Genomic DNA, 20086 nt, shown 5'->3' with positions numbered 1-20086 from the left:
GCAAGAAGCTTTTAATTGCAAAGCAGAAGTGAGCAACACGATTAACAGAATTGTTATTTTTTAAGAAAAATCTTTCAAAAGTATCTTACTAACCATTGTTAGTGGCTAACTGGAACTGAGCAGAACCAGTATGAGAATCTACCTCATACACACAGCATGGATTGTGTGCAGCTAAAATTTTCTTAATTTTAATGCATATTTTGCTCTTCAGTTATTGTAGCATTACATTTATATCTCATATTGCCTCTTTATCTTTAATATTGACATATAGATCATAGGGATATGTATGCAGTGTGTAGGGTAATGTTTAAATTATTATATCAAATATTGTTTTGTTTCATTTGAAGAAAATTAAAATACAGTACTTATTTAGAAAGTGCAACTTACCAATATCTAAATACATTGCAAATTTAATTTTTATATAAATGTATATCAAATTATTCTTTGTTTAACAGTGAAAGCTGGAGCTAGAAGCTGTTTTTCCAAAAAAGAATATATAAACACAAAATCACTGTGAATGTGTAAGCCAAAGTTTCCCAGACTTACAGAATGAATCCTTGGACATAATACTAACTCTTGTGACTGATACATTTTTTTTCCAGATGTCTCAGAGCTAATGCACTATATGAACTGCAGTATTAGCTTTTTAGGTTACACAAAGGAAGTTATACGTGTTAATGCCAATACAAATGGAGCAGTGAGGTGTGTAGGACCCTGTGCCCGAGGTTATTCTTGTTCCGGTCATGGACAGTGTGAAAACAGACAGACTGGACCAGTATGCATGTAAGAATTCATTAACATTTCTACTGTATTTTTTCATATCAGATATTTGCCAATTCTGTATGTTTTTGTTTTGTTCCAAAGCAAATGCCAGGCTTTATCATTTATTTTACTGCCATTTATTTAAATATTTTTGAGCGTAATTTTTATAACTTAAAAAATTCTGATATTTTAGTCTTGAAAGTAAAAAAGGAATGTGATCATCAAAATGTGCAAAATTGGGGTGACAGAGTAGTTAGCACTAATGTGTAACAGGTACTGTACAGGGATGTGAATTCAGTTACTGCTCACCCTATCTGTGGAGTTTGCATATTTTCCCTCTAAATGCTTTAGGGTTATCCTGGTACTCCAGTTTCATTCCACATCCCATGTTGGATTAATTACCACTGTACATTAGTCGGTGTGTGCATGTTATGTTTCTTTCTACTTAACATAAATACGTGGTCTGAAAGCTAAAACAGTGTATTTGAAATTAAGTACTATTGTTTAAAAATGATTTATTCAGGTCCATGCTAAGAACTATTGAAGAAAATCTTTCTATTGTTCACTGAAAAGACTAGAAATTGAAATAAACCTAATCAATAAATAACATAAAAACACAATGTAGAAACATAATCAATCAATAGTACAGTATATCCCTGTTAATCTTCAAAAAAAAAAAATAAAAGAAGATAATCCGACAGCTACATTTTCATATCTATTGATAAACTTTCTAACTTTCATTATATATTTTAATGATCAAATAACTAATTTAATCATTATTTTATATACCATCTTTCTAGGCTGATGATCTGTTTTCTTTATCATATCAATCCATACAATATAGGAAATGTTTTGCTTTTGTGAACTCATTATAAAGTTTATATTAAGTCATATACAGTACCCGGTAAACACAAGCTTGGATCATTATATGTTTAAAGAAAGGCTATATCCAATCTTTTACCTCATTGACAGAATTAAGGACACAGTAAGATTAATAACACTTAGTCAGAAGAAAATATATTGCTGTATATCTAAGTATGAGTGAAAACAAATACTGTACTATGTTTTTCACTGCATCCTTAAATGGTAATGTGTAAAGTGAAGACAGTATTGGTCTCAGCCTTCAGGGACACATATCTTACTTAAGAACATAATGATGGCATTCTATCTTAACATTTTGCACATATGGAAATTACTTTGATTAATATCACTTATACCACAGACAATCAGTGCTTAAGAGCCCAACATAACTTTGTAGCTTGTGTAACCGGACAGGGTGGTCAATAGCTAATCAAAAGCTAATGAAAACTACCTTCAACATAAAATATGAGAACTTCACTGACAACACATGCAATCCTGTTTTTCTGCTATAACCAGTGTAGAGGTTAGACTGAATTAGGTTTTAATCACTAAGTAGAGACAGAAGCTGCAAATCTATTAAAATACTTTATCCAAAATGATTAAGAATGTTTGAGTCTACATCTTTTTTTTTTTTTTTTGAAAGGTCTGACAATAGACACTTTTAACATATTAGGGACTGTGGCAATTAATAGACATCTATCTATAATGTTAAGAATTGGTGCAGTCATCACAGTGATTAGGCATTTAATTAGTTTTGATGAGGCTGGATCTAAGTAACAGGGAGTAGATTTTCTTATATAAATTATAGCTATGATTCAATGTTAAGTTAAAATTACTAAGGTAATAATGTGTGAATGTGTTGGACAGGTAATGGACTGGTGTCAAATCAAATTAACCTAATGCCTTTGGAGATGTGGGAAGTAAACAGGAGTATTTTAAGGAAAACCCAAAACAGATGTGGGGAGAACATGCAGCCTCCACACAGACAATGTCCAGGTGCAGAATTCAAACCTAGGATGATGGGTCAATGAAGCAGCAGCTCATTAACAGTGTGCTTCCATGGCACTCCAAGTGGCTTTATGAATGATACAATTTATGGGAGTTTGATGATACTTCTCTCTCCGGGCTCTAGCTAACTCAGCAATCCAGATCAGCAACAGGATCTGGCTCCTATTTATTAGGTTGATTCAAAGTAACCATTTTTTTCTTGTTAAAGATTATGGGATAATGTAGCAAATATTGCAAAGAATATGACTACAGTACAAAAATTAATCACTGTAACTGGAAACTGAAAATTCTTATTTATGCAGTGCTGGCTTAAAAGGATATTAGACATAACTAGAAAGCATAGAAAGACCTTAATCAAGTTTGTCCAAGTTTTGTGCTTTCCTGAAATTATGATACACTAACCAAAGTTGATGGACACCTGACTGTCATATCAATATGATCTTGTTGGGCATACCATGCCAAAACCACAGGCAATAATATGAAGTTGCTGTCCATCCCCCTTTGCAGCAATAATCTTCTCGGAAGGCTTTCCACAAGATTTTAGAGTGTGTTTGTGGGAATTTGTGCCCACTCCATTCCGTCAAAAGAACATTTGTGAGGTCCAGGTACTGATGTTGGGTGAGAAGACCTGGCTCATTCCAATTACTCCCAATGATATTAAGTATGATTGAGGTCAAGGCTCTATACAGACCCCTCAAGTTCATCACTTCATCCACACCAAACTCGTCAAATAATGTCTTTATGGACCTGGCTTTGCACACAGTAATGCTAGAAAAGGGTCTTCCTAAACTGTTGACTACAGTATAATTGTATGTAGTATCATTGATAGTATCCTTCAATGGAACTAAGGGGATTAGCCCAAACTCTGAAAAAACAGCTCCAGACCATTACCCCTTCACCCTCCACTAAACTTCACATTAGGCACTATGCAGTCTGGATTGTGGCATTTGCCTCGCATTTACTCAACCTAGATTCATCCATTAAACTGCCAAACAGTGAATCAATCCAGAGAACACATTTCCACTGCTCCAGTATTCAATAGTAGCATGCTTTATGTTAATCTAGCCTAACCCTAACCTTGTGCATAGTGGTCTTAGGCTTGTGTAGTGCTGCTCAGCCATTGAAACCTATTTCATGAAGCTCCTGATGCCACAGGTCTTGTGTTGATGATGCTGTGTTTGTGCTTGAGCACTTGGAGGCCCTACTCTGTGAGTTTTCAGTCTACCACTTCATTCTGAGCTGTTGTTGTTCCTAGATGCTTCCCCATCACAATACTAGCACTTACAGTTGACTGGGGCAGATCTAGCAAAGGTGGTATCCAATGACAATGCCACTTTTAAAGTCACTGAGCTTTTCAGTATAATGCATTCTACAGCAGATGTTTGTCAATAGAGATTGAATGGCTATGTGCTTGATTTTATGCACCTCTTAGCCAGAGGTGTGCTGAAACACCTGAACACAATAATCTGAAGGGGTGCCGGCATGCTTTTAGCCATGCAGTCCAATATAGTATTTCCACTAACTTCACTGTCATTTCATATGCCAACTACACAGGTAATACATACTTAAAGCAAAATAAGAATATTATTTTCTATATATTCTGCAACTAAACTTAAATTATAATTATGCAGACTACTTTTTCTTTACTTGCATGCATTGACTAGCATTGCTTTCAGGATTTCCATTTTAAATGCTTTACTCAACAACAAGCAAGAATTATGAAATAGATTGAAATTCAAATATTTTACACCTCACACAGCTTGAAGTATGAAATATACCTATGCTAAACATATTTGTTTGTTTAAATGTCATTTCAAGCACCTAATATAAACCTTTTTTTCCCCCAGGTGTTTTGCTAAAACGTTTCAGTTTTACAGTGGCGCTCACTGTGAAATCCTGGAAAGAACTACTGGCTTTTATGCTGTTGTTTTTGGAGTTACTGGGGCCGCCTTGCTTCTTCTTATTGTCATCATCTTGGCTATCATAGTGTGCAAGAAGAACGTACAGTTTAAAACATTACAAGTGAGGTGAGTTTAGCATTTCATCATTTCACTAAAAAATGTCATCTACAGTTTAATCAATGTGACATTATACAGCAAAACTGAAATATTTATTTATATTCATTTTTGCCTGTTCTGACTAGTTCATCCCCGCTAGGCAGAATATTAATTTTTGCCAGAGACCTTACAGAATCTGCTTCTGGGATTCCTTAAAAATGGGGCTGTATCACTCCCTACAAATGTAAGTTTTACTGCCCAGTAGTAGGCTTACAATCTTAAATGTGACCATATTTGTTCATATAATTATTACCTATCCACATTGCTTACTCACGCTTAAACTCTTTCACATTGTGACAGATAGGGGGCGCTGTCGTCCCCTTGAACCCTCAGACAACACGTCAGACACCAGGTTAAAGTCAGAAATGAATTTAATTTCATAAATTGTGCACAAAGCACCTTCACAGTAATCCTCAATAATAAATCAATAATCACAATCCTCCACTCCCAGCAGCTCAGTCACTGTTCCTCCCAACTCGGCTCTCCCTTTGGTAAGTTATAAGCCTGCCGCTGTATTTGAGGAATGGAGCCTGTACTGAGTCCTTCCTGACCCCCAAACACACTCCTCCCCCCAGAAACTTGGCCCCAGTACTTTCCTACCTGGTTGATTTCATGTTCGTGTCCCGGTTTCTTCTGGGAATTTATCCTGCCGACTACGCCACTGTGATAAGAATACGCCAAAGACATCATAAAGGTTTGGGGCAGCCACCCGTATATTGTTTTACCCTGCTGCAAAAGTTTATGTTTTTGAAACACGATGTGCATAGAACAGAGTCCACAACAGAACTGGCTATAGTAGCCTAAGATTGAGGCTTTAAAGGTCTGGAGAGGAACTGATGTCATCAAAGGGGCCGGAACCAGAAGTGACGTCATCAAAGGGGCCAGCTTCGGAAGTGACGTCTTCGGAGGCGGCGGAACCTTGCAGGATTCTCTGGAAAGGTCTGTAGGGAACTGAGAAAGACAGTCAGCGCACTCTGCCGTCCCCTGGTCAGATGTTTTATTACACTTACTCAGACCCTTTAGCTTCCTGCTACTCGCACGTGTGTGACAACATATACAATGTCTTTTCAGAAATGGCTATTGGATGTTTGTTTTTTGTTCTCAGGAAGCAATTCTGCTACTAGAAACCCTCTAGCTAAGATTTACATCAACTAAGATAATTGTGACATTCTGTGTGTAGTTGCCCACAAAGATTGAAATTTGAATCACTCCTGAAAACAAAATCAGACATAAACCATTGCCTTCTTTTAAAATAGGAGCTAAAATGTATTGCAATTTTAGAATGAATTGCATTACCAAATGAAAATAATATATATTAAAAAAAAAGACTAACAAATATCTTTAAAAAATAAAAAATGACTAGCAAAGTTTTTCAAATGTGCAATTGAAAGTCAGCCCTGGTCACAGAATTATATCTCCAGGCAGTATTTTTTGGCAGACTAAAAGATTCTTTCACATACAATGCAAATAAGAGGCAAACTGATTCATTCTGTATTATATGAAGGCAAGCACAGGAATAAAAATACATAGAATTGTAGAAGACACTGTAAATGTTTTCTGGAAGTTAATACTGCATATGCTATTGTAATTTCTCATTGTCACACAATGTTTATCTTTACTTTGTTAACATATGTGAAACAGGTTTGTTGTAAATAATCATAACAATCTGCACTGCACTCATTAGCTGATCTTTTCACTAATATTCTGCAAGGCACACTATGGAAGAGACCCATTCTGCAGCAGTTGTGATCCATATTATACAAGCACTCTGCTGGTAATGAAGAGGCACAAAAAGCCTTGCTTCTTATGTTTACATCCGTAAGACAGCAAGGGTTAAATCCTTGATCCTCCCCAAACAGACATTCACACAAAGGCAAGTAATATTGAACAAAAACATTTACTAAACTGACTACTTAGCTCACAAGTCTCTGAACTCAGATTAGTATTTAGCACAAAAATAAAACAACTATGGGCTAGAATGAAAATGTTTTTAATCCTTCTTACAAAATAAATTGCTATACTAGTGTAGATAAGTTGGTCCAGATTGCTGACCATTCTAATTATTTCCTTATGTCACACAACTCTACAGTTTCACAGTTAGTAAATCTACCTAGAGAATTAATCTTAGCTTGCTATTAAGTATTTATTTTTAAAAGATTAAAAGAGGAAAATGACATGCATTGTAAAACAGCATATTCACATCATTTTAGAAAGAAAAAAAAGAATTTCTTTTTGTGAGATTCAGCCATTTTAAAATGAGACTAGCTGTGCACTTCACCTCACTGTTCTGTCCCCCTTCACAGCAACCTTTTAGCCCCAGGAGCATGGTTCCCTCTATCATATACTTTTTGCCTCAAATAATCACCTCCAAGTTCTTTTATTAAAATTATTGAATGCTGATGCCCAGATGTGAATTGCTATCTTTGTTCTGTAGACAGGTACACAGTAATCACCAAAAAATGACATACATACAGTCACTCACAGTCTTTCACTACGTGTAATGAAAAAGATCGTAGACAAACTTGAAAGGTGTTGAAGCGCCACTTATTTCATTCCTGGATCACGAAAAGTATCTTCAACAGGGGTGCAGGGCAATTTTGAATACATAGATATTTCTGTATATTGGGACATGGGACAGTACCAGCATAGGTGTTTGGTAAAGTTATAATAATTATTTTAAATTATTAAAAGTTAATGCAATATTGCTGCAAATCTAAACACAGCACTACCTCATCATATTATGGACTTGAGTAAATGCCTACTGAGAAGAAACAGTGAAGCTTGCTAATTACTTTAAATCACTCAAAAACATCCTCAGTTGTCGTTATTTTATCATATTCTCCCAAAAAGTGATTCAGCATGCATGCGTGCTTCCGTCTGTTTCATTGTTGTTTAGCTTTATAGCATAATCTGCCTTTTTCCTTTCCCCATTATTTTAACATGCATGCACACAACATGCCACAGAAAGCAAATAATGTTAAGTGACTGGTTTTGTTAACTTAATATCGATATGCAGATGGCCATGGCTCCCTCAAAAATCTAATGCTTTGATAAAAAAATACAATTTAGAACAATCAGTTCAGTTCAGAGTTATTGTCATTTGTACACCATGCACCACGCTTGCCACTGTGTGAATCTCACTGTATATGCTATCTAAAATTTACTAACACAATGTAATAGGTGAACAGCAGCCCTTACCACAATTACCCCATGCTTGAAGTTTCACTGTTCATGAGTTCAGTTAGGTAAAACCATATAAAAAACATAGAGCATGGTACTGCAATGTTTTTCACACACTGGAGTAATTAGCACACAGTCAGTTTCCACATGGAGGAAAGAGAGGATGGCATAGAGTAGGTGGGGCAAGCCATGGGTGAAGAGCACTTGCAATAATATGACCACATGAAAATTTAATAATAATCATGCTTACTTGATGTGGACATGCATCCGAGGCTACAGCACGGAAGACGGATGCAATGTGGTATTTGACTATATATAAGGCACAGTTTAAGGAAAAAAAAATCATATGATTTATGATCCAGTGTGATTTGAGTACAGATGGAACAGGAAAAAAAAATCTGATTTGAGGTGCATGTGCAGATGGCACTAGTGCATGTTTAGAATTCCACAGTTACAATGGAAGATGCGTTCTCAGATCAGACGATTTAATGGCATACTGACAGCTCTGCCACTATTAAACACTCATTACACTCACCATGGTAGAATATATAACCATTGATGAAACAGAATGGAACAACAAAAGGAGAAACATATGCAGCCTGAAATAACAATGAGACTAGGTGCACCTGTGGAATATGCAAAACTCCATTCATAAAGGTTGTTCTGAGCAAAAAAGCAAACAGGAAATGCATCCTTACCTCAAGAAAACAGTATCAGACCTCCGTGATTAAATTTATGAATTCCAGTTTACTTTTGTAGTCACAACCATGCCTCAAAACCACATCCATGGTTTTTTTTTAAATTGAACCCTTTGCCACTTTAAAGTGGACATATATTTTTGTTTGAACTCCTACCAACTTGAGCTCTATTTTAAAAGGGAAGAATAAGCTAGGTTTTCTTGTTTAATTTTCAATAAATGTTTGACTTTAGAAAACACTTTCTGTGGTAAATTAAAATATACTGTACCATGACAGTGAAGAAACAACTTCAAAAATACTGGAGCCCGGCCGGGACGCCCAGGAGGACCAGAGGAGGGCTTGTGCCTCCTCCAGACCGCGAGGGGGCGTCCGTCCTGGTTATGTTGGGGCCTCGGGTAAAGGGCTTCGAAGCCCAGCCCTTTCGGAACCCCTGGCCACCGCCAGGCGGCGCCCCAGTGCCTGATTATCCCGGGAGCCCGGCACTTCCGCCACACCAGGAAGTGCCAGGGGGAAGACGACAGGGGAAACCCGGACGGCTTCCGGGTGCGCAGCCGGCACTTCCGCCACATGGGGGTGTGTCCGCGGGAGATTACCAGGAAGCAGCTGGAGCAGCTGGAGCTGGAGCTGGGTTCCAATAAAAGGGGCCGGGAGGAAAAGAGGCACAGGACTGTGTGGCCTGGACATTGGGGGAATCGGTGCAAGAGGCACTGGGGTTTGTGCACGTGACTTATTTGTGTAAATAGTATTGTAAATAAACAGTGTTTGGTGAATTTAAGATGTCCGTCTGTGTGTCCGGGTCAAAGTTCACAAGTGTTAGCCCAAAAGCATTCCACTAGTTGTAGACAATTCTGTTTAAAGGTAGAATCTTCAAATTTTATAAAATGTACAAAAAAAATCTATTCATTGTTACTGCATATACTCAAAAACATTCAAAAGAAATGCTGAGCAACTCTTGTTTCCTTTAGCAAATGAGTAGATCATTGTGCTCTGGAATTTATATCTAAAACTGAACTCTGAAGCCTGATCACAGGTTCTTTGCACTTACAATAAAAGTCTATAAAGTTAAAAAAAACAGATTGATAATGAAATAATCACCACTAAAGTTCATACTAAAAAGAGTACACTAAAACGTGTTTGCATGCTACTTGGGATGAGTTATAGTTGACCAGTTCTGGAAGAAAGATATTATCAGATTTTCAGGACATTATCACTGAAGTGAATGCTTACATGTGTGAAGGAGATAAAACCTGGATTTAAAAAAAAAAAACTATGTGACATGCTCTTTTTAAACTGAACTCATTTTATTGTCCATATCATTTTTTCTAGTAATAAGCAGAGACGATGGTTTACACTTGAAGAAGATCATTTTAATTTTCAGAACACAGGTAGGTTTTTGCCACCTTCTGGCTGAAATTTTCTCACAAATATATCATGACTTATGCTAGCTATCCAATACATGATGATAGCCTTAGAATATACATTGACATTCCTTTTCATAAAATTTTTTATTTAACTTATAATATACTAAAAGAGCTTCATTTCACAAATGAATGTCAAGTATATTTCTGAATATATGAATGTGTATATCACTTTGCTCCACCTACAAGTTGTCTCAGATAAATTAGTTCCTCTAATTTATTTTTTAAGATTTGTCAACAAAGGCAACAAGTCTAGATGGGATACATGGGAGAGCTGGACGATATGATTTTAGAAGAAGCAATGCAGAATCTAATGAGACCTTACAAGGAAGATTCACTTCAAAAGATCCTTGCTGACACATCACACACAGTGGGTATATATATTTTACTGCAGATATAATATTTAATGTACAACTATGTACAGTAATGTTTGGTCAACTTCCTTGCATATATAGTAAAAACTGTCAATATATTTTTAAGAAAGCTATATAATTAACATACAAACTGTGTTGATATATCCAGCTTAAATGCAGAAGAGAATAAGTCCATTTCTGTTTCTGGAGCATGCAAAAGTATCTAAAGGTTATCAAATTAATCAGCACTGCTACAGACATGGGGAAACCTGGCCTCTTTAAGTAAATACCTGTTACCTTTTAAGTTTACTAACATTTCAGATTATTTGGAAACTTTGAAAATTCCTAAATGTGGAAGGATGGAAAAAATATGTATTTTTTATATAAAACCACCAGGAAATTAGTAACTCAGCCAATTTCAACGAATAGAGATCATAAGTTAATTCAGTCCCAGAATACACAAACAAAATAGGTGTCTTCTAGGAGTTAAACTAGGGACACATGCTGGTACAGAAGTTTAACTGCCAGCCTTATTGAATAATATTATTCAGTTTTAAATAAAGCAACTGCTAACTTCATGCACGAGACAAGGAGTGAACCTTGCTACAAACTGATACCTTCTTTGTGGATCACAATTTTGTCAAGAAATCCAAAAATTGTGACAACACTCAAGCATACTGTGGCTCTAGAAATTTACCTTAAATCATCAAGCATTGAGGAAATCATAGAAACAAACTACGCGACAGTGAATAAAAAAGAAAATAGGAGAGCCCATCATAGTTACTAAAAGTACTATATATTTAAATATTCTCAGTACAAGAGGACTGAGTGATCTCTTGAAAATATTTTTACATGCACATGGTTTACTTACTTGGTTAGGATAATTTAATTTAATATCTGCAAAGTTAATGTAAAAGTCTTGTGTATTTGCTCCTGAAGTACATGTGTAGCTGCATAGCATGTTTCTGGCAGTAACCTTAAAAAAAAAGTGCCTACAATATCAAACTAGAGTTAAGAAGGCTGATATGTAGATTTTAGGAAGAGTGTTCCATAAAGCTCTGCCAATTGATATATTCGTAGACATATACAGGGTATCAATTTAACTATACAATATATATGTATCTGTATCTAAATACAAGTTTGGAATAGGGAAATTTTAAACATGATAAATATCAAGTTTTCATTTCAAGTATTGCAATCTACAAAGAATCCAAAAGCACAAAAAATGTACAGGTTGTAATCAGATTTATGCCACACTCAAACTATTACTGTTCACACTAAAGTAATGTTTTTGCTAAGTAAAAGAAGCTTTAAGGTGGTGTGTTATTTGTAAAAGCTGATTTGACCTTGACTCTGTTAAAATGCTAAATATCTGCACATACAAAAACCTATGTACTTCAGCAATATGGACAATTATTGGTGTCACATTAAGCCCTGGCCGGCTATAGCATTTTTGCTACAATAGACAAAGCTGTAAATGGCAACCCAAACCCCAACCAACCATTCAACCCTTTCTACACCGTAAAAGCTTAAAAAATGTAGTATTATTGTTATTTTACATTTTGATAGTACTACTTATATAACATTTTGTTTGTAATCTGATAGCAATAAACAGATCATGAACCAATTTATATCTTCACACTCATGTATGCATTTTATGTAAACTACAGGTACATATTTGTATATTATTAATTTAATAATTATCGGTAACTGATGTCAAAGAAAGCAATTTATTATAGATATTAGGTAAATGAATATACATTTAGGACAGTGTATTTTATGTAAAAGTATGTGTAAACACAAATATAAAAAAATACTAATTGAATAATATAACATAATAAATTGATTGATTGGTTTTTCTAACAGAATACCTGAAATAAAAAAAGTAATTAATAATCCTTTATTTAATTAAAGTTCTTTACAGTTATAAAAATACAAATCAATGAAATTCAAAACTTCTTTTTTCTTGACTTCATCATTGTGAATATTTTTTTAATTCCTTATTTGGGTTTATTCACTCTCTACTGATGAGGTTGCTGTGAATCCAAAGGACATACTGGAGTGGTTCTCAACCTGTGGGGCGGGCACCCCTAGGGGGGCACGAAGTAACAAAAAGGGGGGAAGATGTGAAAAAAAGAAAACAAGAATCAAAAATATGAAAAAAATATCTGTTGAAACCAAAACAAATTAACTTAAACTACATTCTGATACTAGTACAATAAATATAGAGTTAGATAAATGTTGATAAAAGTTAAGTAGGTATAATTAAATATGCATCTACATTTCAAAAAAATGTTAGGGGGGGTGCGATTAAAACTGTTATGAAAACTTGGGTCACAAATACTTAAAGGTTGAGAAATGCTGACAAACTGTATAAGCCTATAGGTATATGCACGTGTGTGAGTGTGTGTAAGTATACAAATCAAATGAATTCTTCATTAAGTTTTGGTTATGAGTACCATTTTAATAAAGCATTCATAAAAATTTTAATTAAATGAACAGCAGCAATGCCATAAATTGAAGTGGTGATTTGTACAAAGTTGTCGGTGCCACTATGGGTAGACATCCTACACTCTAGAAGACAAAATAACATCACAACAATTGAGCATGTTTTCAGAAGTCAAACTAGGGTTAACCAAAGAACAGCACAAAAATACAAACAGACAATAAATGCATTAATGTTTTGAACACCACAGCAGATGGTCAGGTTAGGGAGCATGCATTAGTACAGTATGTTGCCACTCCAACATACAAACCATTTGGCTGACACGCAGTCCAGTACCAACCCCCCAGGAAATGACCATCTATTTGCCACAGCCAGGTGTTACATGGGTGTCTCCTTGGCCTGGCTCAGCAGCTCGGATCATCAGCAATGACACATAGCCGTAGTGCAGTAACTGATGTTCCCTTCATCAACACAAAGTCAAACCAGCAGTACTCAAGGATTCTCTGAAGAGACACAGTACCAAAGGAGTCCAGTCTTCATCTCAGGTCAATGGGCAGCATCCATGTCTTGCAGGTACATAGCAAAACAGGGAGACCAGGGCTCTTAAGACTTGAACCTTCACCCTTTTGCAGAGATATCGGGAGCGCCACATATCCCTATCCATTAACCTCATGATCCCCCATGCTCTCCAGTCCATCTACTGACTTCATAGGAACAGTCACCAGCTACATAAATGTCACTGCTGTCGACATTGCCTCTGAAGACAGATATACTGCTGATGACTGTGTTCAAGAGGTCATTAAAAGCCTGCATCTTGGTTTTTATCCAGGACACTCACAAGCCCAGACACTCAGACTCCTCGCTCAGTCTCTCAGGAGCCCCAATCAGAGCCTCCATTGACTCTGCAAAGATCACAGTATTGTTAGCAAAGTTAAGTTAAGTGAATCTCTCTTCTTAGTGACCTAAGAACTACTTTTAATCAGTCGATGCTGCAATTTAGGTCATCATTCCCCAAACAGGACATTAGCAGTTTGTCAAACATTCATGAGTTGGCAGAGTATATCATATTAAGAAATCATATGATTGCTTGAAACTTGGCTGGGGGAAAGTTCCGTGGCTGTCCATTACACTATAAATAGTTCAGAATTCACAAGGATTTAAACCAGTTATATTTTTTTCAATTGAAAGGCGTCCCCTTAGCAACCACGATTACATTTCTTGCTAAGACTGTTTGTTCGGCTCTGGTGGTCACTCGGCATGTTAGGTGGGAGTTTGTGTATATGTGCAAAGTCGTTAATGTGGATCATTGATAATTACACAGCAGAGAGCAAAGTTATAGTATGCATATTAGAAGTGCATAAAATCACTTCTGCAACTTTTATTATGGACAAAATAGCAAAGTACTCTGCCTCTCAATCAGATACTGTACCAAAGAAACCCACAATGAAGGTGACAGAATGCAGCTATGAAATAGCAAGAACAAAGATTGAGCTAGCATTAGTCTTGCAGGGCCAAACATGATTCTCAAATGAGAATATACCCCTGGGGACATTGTGTTAAAATGTTAGTAAATAGCGGTGAAATTTACTGCACATAGGGCTTCTTTCTAAAATCCCACCCCAATTTCCTCTAGTCCATGCACTTTAAACAGTGTGCAACTAAAAACGCAAGCGAAGCAACATCTTGCAAGCTAGCATCATTTATTGAGTTTGTTAAGGCAACATTAACAGTAAGCTTTCATAATAGATGTATTAAGAACAATGTTCAATTAAGCTTTGTCATAGGTGTGTTTGATGAATAAAATTAATTAACTAAAACCACTTCAGAGACTTTGTTTGAATTCACTCACTCAGGATAAAAGTGACGGCTTGCTTACCACCAGAACATGGTAAAAGTTTAGTTTACCAAGGCCATCTGTGTGCAAGCTGATGTTTAAAATACTTAAACAAATGATATTGGTTATACAGTATGTCATTAATGTCTATAATGGAAGAGCAAGTTCATTTTTTAAATACATAGGGAACCCCATCTGTGTATGCAGATCAAAGCATGCATATGTATGAAAAAAATAACCACTGGTGCTTTTAGAATTGTTTTTGGAACACTAGAAACAATCTTTAGTCAAGTGCGATGGACATGCCTACTTCAAAACTAGTCTAGTTAGAGAGATTATGTGGTCTAATTATGTACTACATTTTAAAATTCTATATTCTGTTCAGTTCGGTAAAATCATATAGCCAAGAGGCCAACTGGAAGGAACTAGGAAGCAGATATGCACAGGACACTGCCTCCCCCAGAGCACTAGATGGTAGCCCACCTGGGTTGCAGTGGTGCCTCAGATGCTCGCAGGGCACCTTAGGAGTTGGAGTTTAGCGCAGGCCTGTTGGGTTCTGTGGGGGCTGCCAGAGGGAGCTGCAGAGCCAGAGTACTCCCAGATAATACTGATGAGCCACCTGAAGTGCTCTCAGGTGCAGCATAAAAGAAGCCGCCTCACTTTACTCTAGGAGCCAGAGTCGGGAGGGAGAAAGACGAAGCTTGCCAGAGGAGGAGTGAAGGCGGAAATAGAAAGAGAAAAGTAGAAAAGATAAAAGAAAAGGCACTGTGTACTGTGCTTACTATAACTGTGCTGAGGTGGTGGGAATGAAATGAAGGTGTTTCCCACACCTAAATAAAACGTGTGTTGTGCTGGACTTATGCCTTCTGACTGTTGTTTCGGGTGTTTGCGAAGCTGATGTGCTCCATGGTAGCCACAACAGATATAATTTTTTAATATTATTTTTAAGCAGTAATTGTATCAAACAAAAAATCATTAATGGATAGGTCAAGTGATCTGATAGGGTATGCACAGCCCCTTAATACCCAACTAGAAAGGTTTGTATTGTTTTAAGTATAGGTGACCTGCAAGAAAGAAATTATTAGAGCAGAATGGATTTGATTATCATATATGTTGATAATTAAAATATTTACATTAGCTGTGGTTATAAAATGTATTTGAGAAAAGAAATATCCTTTATTTGAGGTTTAATTTAGTAACATAGTGCATGGGCCAGGACACACCATTACTTTGCCCATGGTTCAGCATAAAGACAAGCTCTGAAAAGCTGAGTATAAGGCTTGTGTAGATTAGGAGAAGAAATGCCGGTTATGCAAAAATAATATACAGCAATATAATTGGATCATTGGGAGTTTGGTGTTTGTATTGAGTCCAAGTGTTTGTAAGTCTGGATCTCTATTGTTTAAGTAAATGACATTCTGTAAATTTTGCCACCTAAGTCCTATTTTGATTATATGGTAAAGCTGGTCCTGCATCAGGCCTTCCAATTATTTCCTGTTCTTAAATATGTAGTAACATTTAACAGGGTCTGCCACAACAATCTAAAGTCCCGAGAATTAATTACTATGAAGTATTGAAAAAAATAGAATAAAAGACCACTCAAGTAATTTTGCATTTAAATAAGCAGTTTATATCACAGAAATGAAACTGAGGCCAACATAAATGTGAAAATGAATCAACGTAGAGAACAAAAGGGTTGTACAACATACCAATGCACCATCATCACAGATTTTGTAGCATTATCCTATAGAAACAATTGATTTTTACTTAAGAGCAGCTGTTGTTTAAACTTTGATGTATAATACCAGTCTGTGACAGGTTGCAGATCTGCTGACTTAAGAGTGGGAAACATGAATTTTCTCTCATATGGTATTCAGTTTGGTAATATGCAGTATCTAAGAAGCATTACAAAGAATATTTATAATCAGTCATCTTTTTAAAATGTCCTGCATTACTATAGTGAGTCTTGTATGCTGGCATGTCTTCCACTTTGAATGTTCATGAATACAGCTGTTAGGAAGCTTAGCTTTGCTTTTTGCAATGTTTTTTCAATGTTTTTACTTCTTACAGGTAATCAGTGTGAATTATGTCATTATTAAAACATTTTCAGAAAATATTTCTTGAAAAGCAGCAAATGCCACATCTAACGTCACCACATGCTCTCTTGTATTACAGATGACAGGTGAAGAAGCCAAAGATGGAACTGTCTTTTGTGATCACAAAAATCCTGCTGCTTCAGCTCATTGTTTTATTCATTTCCTCACGAAGTACCTACCTGTTTCTTGAGCACAGAATGACATGCAATAATAATCAACTTTCTTTTATTTCTCATCAGAGTCACTAAATATTTTACATTACAATACATTCAAAATATAAATAAGAAAGAGATCAAAAGTATTCCCAAAAGAACCTTTTTATGTATGTTACAAAATGTACAAATTAAAATATCCTTTTTATACTGTATCATGCAAAAATGAGAAAGAAACCAATTTACAGTAGAAAAGCTATAAAACCAGGGCACTTTTCTTTTTTCTAGTATTTTATGTTTTAAAAAGTCTTCAATAAACAAGAAAGGCAGAGCAAAGCTAAATCTATTACTGCTATGCAATAAGTACTTATTTTAAAGAAAGTGGCACACCTTGGTTAACACTTTATTTCATACTGCATGAACTTAACAGTTTCACATAATATGTCCATACTCTAATGCATACAAGTAGAACTACCACTTTTTAAACTAGTGTCAGATAATTTATAAGTAAGCAAAGCACTCCAGTGAACTGTTAAGATGTCTTTTAATATATTCTTGTTTGTTCTTCATCTAAATTGTGTATTGTTCCTTTAATATGTTATTTAATAATCATTTTCATGGAAACATTTCTTAATAAAGAGCTGTAGAATTGTATTCTTTACACTACTATCTGTACAACTGTACTCTTTAAACCACACACTGCTGACACATCTTAATTATGTTAATGCTTTAAACATTTTTTAAAGTTATACTAAGTGCTGAGAGTTGATTTGAGCACTGTATTGTTAGTATTGTTTGGTGGAAAACTGATTGTACAGGTGAAGGGTAAAGGAATAAAAACAGGAGAGAAGAAAGAAGATGTGCCATGCTCTGAGCCTTCAATTAAAAACTTAATATCTATTCATGACCTGCATAGGTTTATTGTGGGTTTTAGTTGATTTACAAAAGTGACACATTATGAATGACACTATTTGCCTTATCTTCACTTTTGAAATGCCTTTATATTACTCAGAGAAGTTTTAATCAAATAAGTTTCTTGAAATCTCCCAAATCATATTATAATAGAATCCTCAGTTCTTATTGTGAAGTGGTACTTGGTGAAACATTAGAATTTCTGTTTAATATCCCTCTGAAAAAATGGCTATATTTTGATATGCTATGTTTATATTTTGGATTTTTGAGCAGCCTGTACTGTGCAATAAAACTAAAACGTATGGATTAAAAATAAATATTAAATGTTGAAAAGTGCAGATTAAAAATATTCATGTAATTGTAATTGTATAACACATACACATTAGAGGTATAATAAATGTTTAATAATTATCAAGTAATAAAAATAGTACATAAATAATAGATCAACTCCTTCTATAATTGTGGGGAATGCCCGAGAAGACCATTTTTATCACCTGGAAATTAAGCTCTTTCTCAGTCTTTCTGTTTGTGATTTGAGATAGAGCAGGTGCCACGTGCCAAATCTTAACCATTTAAATTAGCCGTAGAAAGAGTGAGAGGAGTCCTTCATCTTGGCTACCTTGATAATGCACCTTTTTGTATATAGGTTCTATAGGGACAATAGTGATATCTGCATGATGTACTCATTTGATTACACAACTCTCTGCAGCTCTGTATGGTCCTGTTTTGAGTCATTTCCATACCAGGCAGTGATGCATCCTATTGCTGTATGTCACAAAGAGAATTACATAATTTTTAAAAGTACAATACATATACTTTTCAAAGTATATATTTTGCAAAACGTCAAAATGACTCAATGACTTAATCATTACAATTTACATTATTCAATGGTACTTCAAGTATGGTCTAGGAGCCCAGCAAAGGTCAGACATGACAATTCATTGTTAGATGTTGTCTAACCAGAGGTCTAAAAGTAGCCAGCTTTCATCAGATTTTTAGTGAGGATGCAGTTTTTATGTCAGCTGCCAAACCAGCATAACTGTCATTAAACTAACATCAGATGGACTAACACACCTAGTTATGGAATTAAAAAAAGACATTTGCTGTGACAGTAACTCACTACTACAATTTCACTTCTATAACTTCATAGTAGTCCCAAGTGAATTTTACTTTTTCACGTTTCTTAATTTTTATCGTAATTATGTACATTGCAAGTATAAACATATCCATTCACTTTTTCCTTAACCTACACATTCCTCTTCAGACTGCGGGTCACAAAGCCTATCCCAGCAGCCTTAGGCAAAAGGCAGTAACTAACACTTGACAAGTCTCCAGTTTATTGTTTGGTTCTATCATAGAAACACACTCACTCACATTGTGCCATTTTAGAAAACACAATTGAGACTAACATGCACATCTTTGGTATGTTGGGGGAAACTCAGAATGCAAATTCCTGTCCAATCCTGGAAAAAATCCTGAATCTTTGCAAAAGTGATGATAATCACTGTGTCACCATAACAAATACACTTAAAATAAAAATCTAGGTCATGAAAAGTCAGTATTTTTTTCAAGTGTGTGATGTTTAAATCTCAAGCCAGACAGTATGAAGTCTGCACATCCTCTCCATTTACATGTCCATATAACTTACACTTGAGTAACCTTGCTTACTTAAACATAACAAACATGTGAAGGTTATGTTAACTGGCAAATCAATCTGAGCAATGCAAGTGAAACACAGGTCCATGGTTGAAAGTGCAAATTAAGGGTACATTCCTCACAAAGGTTCCAATGTTTTTCTTCACATAAAGAACCATAGACTCATGGAGTAAATTGCCAAGTAGTGTGTCAGAGAGTAGGAGTTTGTGACCTTCAAATCTCAACTTCATGTTTTTTGGAGAATCTAGGTGAATAGGGTTTGTGAGCTTGCTAGGCTGAATGGCCTGTCTTGTCATAACTGTTCTAATTTACTGTCTTGATAGCATACAAAACAGTGAAAAACATTTTACTGCTAGTGTCAAAAGAAAGTGCAGAAACAATAAAAATATAGTGACAATATGGCACAAAGTACACTGACTTGTAGCAGCTGAAGATCACTTAACTTAGCAATACCAATGAACAAATAACAGTAAATATAGAACAGCATTAGGTTGCTATTATACAGTAAGGACATAACAGAAAACGAAACCAGACAACAAAAGTAATTGAGCTGCAAAATAGTAATGGAAAATAATTGGTAGTAGTTGAGATGCTTACAAAGTGGATACTTTGTCAATGATCTAAGAGAGGAGATAGAAATGCCATGGCTCCCC

At 35.6% G+C, this 20086-nt stretch overlaps 1 protein-coding gene across 2 annotated transcripts; it reads left to right on the top strand.

Annotated features, from left to right (window-relative positions):
* The first annotated feature begins 487 nt into the window (after nt 1-487).
* On the top strand, nt 488-17664 carry LOC120531132 (mucin-3B-like). 2 transcript variants are annotated; one of them, XM_039756261.1, is made up of 5 exons: nt 488-783; nt 4479-4658; nt 9893-9951; nt 10214-10358; nt 16793-17664. In XM_039756261.1, the coding sequence occupies exons 1-4, from the start codon at nt 617-619 to the stop codon at nt 10339-10341; spliced, it is 534 nt and encodes a 177-aa protein (XP_039612195.1). In that variant the 5' UTR covers nt 488-616; the 3' UTR covers nt 10342-10358; nt 16793-17664. The 2 variants fall into 2 exon arrangements, with proteins under 2 accessions (XP_039612195.1, XP_039612193.1); XM_039756259.1 differs by having other exon boundaries at nt 492-783; nt 10214-10354.
* The last annotated feature ends 2422 nt before the right edge of the window (nt 17665-20086 follow it).

This window comes from Polypterus senegalus, chromosome 6, assembly GCF_016835505.1.
Source record: "Polypterus senegalus isolate Bchr_013 chromosome 6, ASM1683550v1, whole genome shotgun sequence".
NCBI lineage: Eukaryota > Metazoa > Chordata > Cladistia > Polypteriformes > Polypteridae > Polypterus > Polypterus senegalus.
This window is presented reverse-complemented; position numbering and strand designations above follow the sequence as displayed.

Coding starts and splice junctions, on each gene's coding strand:
- LOC120531132 (XM_039756261.1), top strand. CDS start 617: ATGCACTATATGAACTGCAGTATTAGCTTTTTAGGTTACACAAAGGAA. Junction 784..4,478: donor CAGACTGGACCAGTATGCAT/GTAAGAATTCAT, acceptor TTTTTCCCCCAG/GTGTTTTGCTAAAACGTTTC. Junction 9,952..10,213: donor TTTTAATTTTCAGAACACAG/GTAGGTTTTTGC, acceptor TTATTTTTTAAG/ATTTGTCAACAAAGGCAACA.